This window comes from Gavialis gangeticus, unplaced genomic scaffold (assembly GCF_001723915.1).
Source record: "Gavialis gangeticus isolate Ggan-Ray unplaced genomic scaffold, GavGan_comp1, whole genome shotgun sequence".
NCBI classification, from domain to species: domain Eukaryota; kingdom Metazoa; phylum Chordata; order Crocodylia; family Gavialidae; genus Gavialis; species Gavialis gangeticus.
In genome coordinates this window covers 7549978-7556011 of record NW_017729018.1, presented here as the reverse complement: position 1 = coordinate 7556011, position 6034 = coordinate 7549978, and the positions used below count along the sequence as shown (strand labels likewise).

At 46.2% G+C, this 6034-nt stretch overlaps 1 protein-coding gene across 3 annotated transcripts in view; it reads right to left on the bottom strand.

Moving 5' to 3' along the window:
- ADAMTS10 (ADAM metallopeptidase with thrombospondin type 1 motif 10) overlaps nt 1-6034 on the bottom strand; it is a 79973-nt gene that overhangs the window by 57167 nt on the left and 16772 nt on the right. For all 3 annotated transcript variants that reach the window (XM_019513350.1, XM_019513353.1, XM_019513351.1), the window contains exon 3: nt 3115-3274. In XM_019513350.1, coding sequence (XP_019368895.1) covers nt 3115-3274 — 160 coding nt within the window. The remainder of the gene's footprint in view (nt 1-3114; nt 3275-6034) is intronic.

Genomic DNA, 6034 nt, shown 5'->3' with positions numbered 1-6034 from the left:
CCCATAGGAACACACACACACACACACACACACACACACACACACACACCCTTTGTTCTGAGATACCTCTCAGCCCCGTACGTGTTCACCAAAAATCACTGTAGAATAAAGACAGCCCTGCTATACAGTATGCAGTCCCACACCAACTTTTACCAAATGCACAGTGCCCTCAGACAGACACAGTCCAGGCACAGAAAGACTCCAGTACAGTCATGGCACGTACAGCACCGACAGATCTGCAAGCTCCCATCTCTAGCCATCAAGACCCACGTGTAGGGCACACATTGAAGGGGGTGCTTGAACACAAAGTTTGGGAGTACATGGGTTATAAACCAATTTTCACGTTTACCGAAACAACATTTTTCTCCGTCTTTCTGGAGAGAAAGACAGAAGAGAAAATGGCTTCTGTTTCATTACCACCAACTATATATACAGATATATCTGTATATAGATATAGATATATCTATATATCTATATCTATATATAGAGAGAGAGAGAGAGCGAGAGATAGGTATAGATATATAGAGAGATAGAGAGAGAGATATAGGTATAGATATATAGACACATTAATCACATGCACAAACAGTATGTTAAAAGAACATTCTTAACATTGCAAAGTCAAGCTCTCAAACCTGGGAGATGTCAGGATTAAGAAAACCCGTGCCATCTTAAATTTGCCCCTTTTGGGTATGCGAGTTATGCTTCAGTCTTTGATTGCCTTTGATCACATACTATGTGTTCGACATGACCACTGTCTCATTCAGTGCTCAATTAATGAACAGCTGTTCCACACTGCATCTTCCTCACTCAGCATGTGTCTCCAAGCCTCGCTTCCTGCGCACTATTCCAACCCTGCTCCAAAAGGAGCATTATTCATTTCCTCCGAATTATTAGTTTTGCAGTGATGCTCATAACTAGAGTATCCCAGAGCCTTGCAAACACAAATTAATTTGTTTTCATAGTGATATGAAGAGTCCATGTCCTCATTTTGCCGATGGAGAATTGAGGCACAAAAACCCTGGACTCTAAATGGTCACTGATTTGGGGTGCCGACATGGGACACCTAAGGGGTGTAGTGACAGAATGGGGTAAGGCAGCTTGCTACAGCTCTGGAGATGTGAGTTAAAGACCTGCCCTGGACTCATGCCAAATGACCCAGCTGTAAATGGGTACTACTTGCTCCTTCGGGCTGGAGCATCAAAGGCAGCTGGATGTAATGCTGGCCACATCACTCCTTTGTTTGCTGTGGGCTACAAAAGCTGGTATGCGTTAACCACAATCTTCAGCACTCCCTCGCCATTGAGGATGATTGCCTTCCATGACTGCCTTATCTGTGGGTCTGAAGATGGCTGGCGAGGCTGATCTGGGCTTGACAGACCCTGCTGCAACTTGGGCACATGTTTCTGTGTGGGGTAGGAGGCCCTGGGTTTTTGATTTGGGCTGTGATGTGCTGTTTCTGTCACTCCCGGGTTTCCGTCTCGTGTTGTCATTGTAAGGTATCAAAGTCCTGAGATCCTTGCAGCAGACTCTTTCTCCTTTTGGGGTGGTCCGGGCTGATAGTCTCTCATGAGTTGATGTCCATATTGCATTTTTTCCAAGCTGGCCTTGAAGACATCCTTGAAGTATTTTCTCTGCCCTCCTCTCGAGTGTACGCCTTAATTGAGCTATGAGAAGAAACCTTGCTTTAGGAATCTGGAGTCAGACATCTGGATGGGTGTCAGACATCCGGACAATGGGAGACTGGTGGTAGCACTTGAGGTGCTTTGAAGTCCATTGTCACCAGTGTCCGTGAAGAGATGCTTGGATTTTTGACTGGGAAACATCAAGACTGGTTTGATGAGCATGAAGGGAAGACCCAAGAGTTAATCAGCTGCAAGCGCAAGGCCTTTTGTGCTTGGCAGAAGGACATCAACTCCCAGCAAGCCCAGGCAGAGGTCCAAAGGAGGACCTGCAATATGAAGAATAGCTGGTGGGAAGACAAGGTGAAGGAGATTCAACTTCTTGCTGACATCCACGCTATGCATGGGTTTTTTTCAGTGTCAACAAAGCCATCTACGGTCCGAGCACCCAGGGACCGACCCTCTTGAGACCTAAGGACGGAGGAGATCTGATCAAGGACAGGGGACCCATCAATCCCATTAGAAGGAGCATTTTGAAGACCTTCTCAATTGAGACTCGGTTGTTGACAAGGGAGCTCTTAATTCCATCCCGCAACACCCAGTCTGAGACAATCTCAAAATCCCTCCCGCCCTTGATAAGGTTAGCCACAACAGGCTGCTAGGCTCAGGAGGACCTTAGACGTGATGTGATAAGAACCTGACTTCTCAGAGCACATAGCATTATGCAGCACTATTTATGTTCAGACCACTCATTAGCTTGAGTGCTCAGCTCTTCTGTAAATCTGCTACCAGGACCTTAAGTCGGAAATGTGGAAAACGCAATTAGTACTCAACCATGAAACACTTTAAGTGACTTGCCCAGCATCGAATGGCAGCTCTGTGGCAGAGGCAGGGACTGAATCCAGTTCTCCAGGGCAGCATTCAACCGCCCTAACCATTCATTGTCCTTTCTCTTTTGGCAACCTCTATTGCTTTCACTACACAACGCCTGTGCACTGAATGAGACGGGGTTCTCTGGGAAAAACAGCATGTGATCATGTAATTAAAGGCTGTAACATAACTCATATATAGTGGCATACTACTGATACCCCACAAGTCCCTAGCAAGACCAAAACTGTTAGCAAGACCACAGGCCTGTGCTGCTTGAGCTATTGGAGCACCTCCGAGCGAGATATTACCTTTGGGATGTGTTCTAATCAATAGATGGGGACAAAATGCTACAGTTAAAATAGTTAAATATAGTTCAATAGTTAAAATAGTTAAAATGCTATAGCCTGGGTTAAAAAGGTTTCCAGAAGCAGCCTTCTTGACTTCTTTGATTTATACCCTTGAACAACCTGGGCAATGCCAGGTTCTCATAGGTAGGATATAAATTTGGCTTGAATGCAGAGCAGTTTCTTGCTACAAGGGGCAGCAAAGAGCTGAGGATTTGGGTCTACATGGACCTGAATTCCCAGCTTGCACTGGAGAGAATCGGAGTCACTGGCACAAATACCTAACACGCCACAGGCTGCATCCATGTGTGAGTACTGGAGAGACGATCGCTTGTACACGACGTGCGGGCTTCCCTCGCCCTCGTTCCCTGTGCTGACGTTGGCTCCTGGGCTCAGCGGCTCAATGAAATACTCCTCTTCATCTGCGACTATCACCCCACGCTGCAAAAGGAAAGGTTGGGGGAATAAAAGGAAAAGAGGAGAGAAGTAAGGTGATATGTCCCTTGTGTAAAATTCCCTGCCGGTTCCCTTCCCCCCATTAGATAAACTGGGCAAGAAAGGTCTGCTGCCATGGCAGACACTTAACAATGCACATTATATTAATTCATATTAAGCCCTCTATATACTGCAAACGATTTTTAAAGGGCCTTAGTGTAAATGAGAACCGGGCCTTGAAAGCACAAATTCCAATTAGCCATGACACAGATGAGTTTTATGCATATGCATGCGTGCACGCCCGCATGCACACGGGTACACATGCACACACGTGCAAGCACACACACATGCACATTAGTAGACTGAATGGACCCGAGGGAACAGAGCTGGGTGCAGAATTAACACACACAAAAAATTAAATTTGGTAAATTTAGCTCCCTCAATGCTCTCCGAATGAGCGATGAACAGAGCTGCGGAGACTGTCTGTTGACCCGTGAGCAGCCATTTGCAAAACAGCAGCTGTAAAATATTATCGCGGAGATTTGTTAGCACTTTACACACATGCTGCACTGGTAGAGGGCAAGAGAAGAGGCAGGGCAATGGGGACCCTATTGCTTTGATTTTTACACTTTGTTATTCCTAATTGTATGAGAAATGGTTTGTGTGAACAAATTTCATCCCAGGACTATTTGTTAGCTGAGCGGGTTGAACAGCTTCACATAGAGGAGATTTTTTCCAGAAGTTAGTCCCATTTTTGATTAGCAAATCATTCCCACCCCAAACCCCTTATTCAACAGCGCTCACACAGTGGGTTTGACCAAATCCAGCCAGCCGATTGCTCATTAGGCATTCTTTTTGCCCCTTCGTTATGCACGTTGTGTGATCAGTCCCCTAAGTGGCATGGTAGTTACTTCTGCAGCGCATCCTAATTCCATAACCGAACGCTTTAGAACGAGAGGATCATGAGTGACATGCAATGACCTTTCATAATGAATTTGCAGACAGCTAATCGTTCCCGATCAATGATGTGACATTCTGGGGATTCATGAGCATTTCTATGAATGTGCAGTGATCCTTCATGCACAAATGGACATATGACCATGTAGGTCAGAGCGAGCTGAACCTGGTGCTTGCGATTCTTGTGGACACTCAGCGCCAATAGGACACTCAACATCGTGGATGCTCCACATCCTCCTTTGACAATCCCAGCCTTTCTTTGCAAACTTATCAATGTGCAGTTTCCTAGTCAATCAGCTCTGCTCACCAGTGGAGGCTCAGGGTGATTGTGGGATTATGTCAGTGGTGGGCAATTATTTCGGGCCGTTTACCAAGCTTTGGCAAGCCATTGAGGGCTGCATGCCAGGCAACCAGGGGCAGATTAATATTAATTTTCTAATTTTTTAGGGGCCCCGTGGGCCGGATGGAATGGCCTGGTGGGCCGCATCCGGCCCCCGGGCCGCATTTTGCCCACCCCTGGATTATGTGTATTTGCCACGAGCATTATTTTCAGTACTATTCAATTATCACTCCTAGGTGTGATACAGCATTTTTACATGCATTTAAATACACCAGGTAATATACCTGGGGACTTTGAAGATCCCACGAGGCAGGCACCTATCAGCAGCTTTATACACCCAAATAGCTTTAAAAATCCCGCCCAATTTCCTTCAGTAATCCAATGGATGAGATGGGATTATAACCCAAGTCTAAGGCCACTGCTTTAACTGCTCAGCTCTGCTGCCACAATTTATTACATTAAGTGGTTGTCATAGCCTGTATCACCTACTTCCTCTTGAAGTTGAGTTGGTCTAATAAAAGACTGTGAGTTGGTCCAAAAGACTTTGAGTTGGTCCAGTAAAAGATATCAGATTTCCCCAAAGGACCTTGTCTGCCTATGTCCTTAGACCAACATGGCTACAACCTGCACCCCTCCTTCCTTTTGTGTTTTTTTCCCTTTGGCTGAACATCTCTCAGCTCTCTAACTTGCTAGAAATGGCTGTGCACGTGAAACGCGGCTCTTATCAACATCCACAAAAAGCAGTGGAAAAGACCTGGGCCTGATCAAAATCTGCCTCCGAACCAGGAGAAGTTTGCAAATACTTTTCCCTACATACCACTAAGCTCTAGTTCTGCCTAATGATCCAGGTGATCTACCAGGGTCCTCCAAGATCTGTAGGAGAAACCCTATCCAAGGTACATACCTACCTGCCCCATATTATTGTAATACCTGAGCACCTCAACACTCCTACTGAATCTATTCTCATACAACGCAGTGAGGCAAGGCAGTGCTATCCCTCCCATTTTACAGTTGGGTAGTGGAGTGACAGTGAGACAAGGTGACTTGGTCACAGGGACAGGGAAGAGAACAAGAACTGGGTACTCTAAATACCAGGGTAGCATCTAACCATTGGACCATCCTCCCTCTCCAGCCTAGACACTGAAGCACAGCCCTGAGAACAGAGGCATCTGTTACAATCTCTGCCACAGCTTGGCTTTCAGCAAGGCGCTTCACCCCTTTGTCCCTAAGCTTTCTCCTCTTTAAAAGGGGAATAACAATACTGAGCTGCCTGGAAGATGCGGGGAAATGAAAATGCCTCGAAACCATCCTGCAATGCTAGTTTGGAAGGTGCAACCTCACGAAAAGTGCTGTTGCTGAGCGAGTGGGGTGAGCCTTTTTTAGGGGTCAAAGCTGCCTCCTTAATAGGTCTTTCTCTGTCTCCTTCCCCACCCTCCCGCCCCACTGTGAAAGCTGAATCAGGGCAGTGT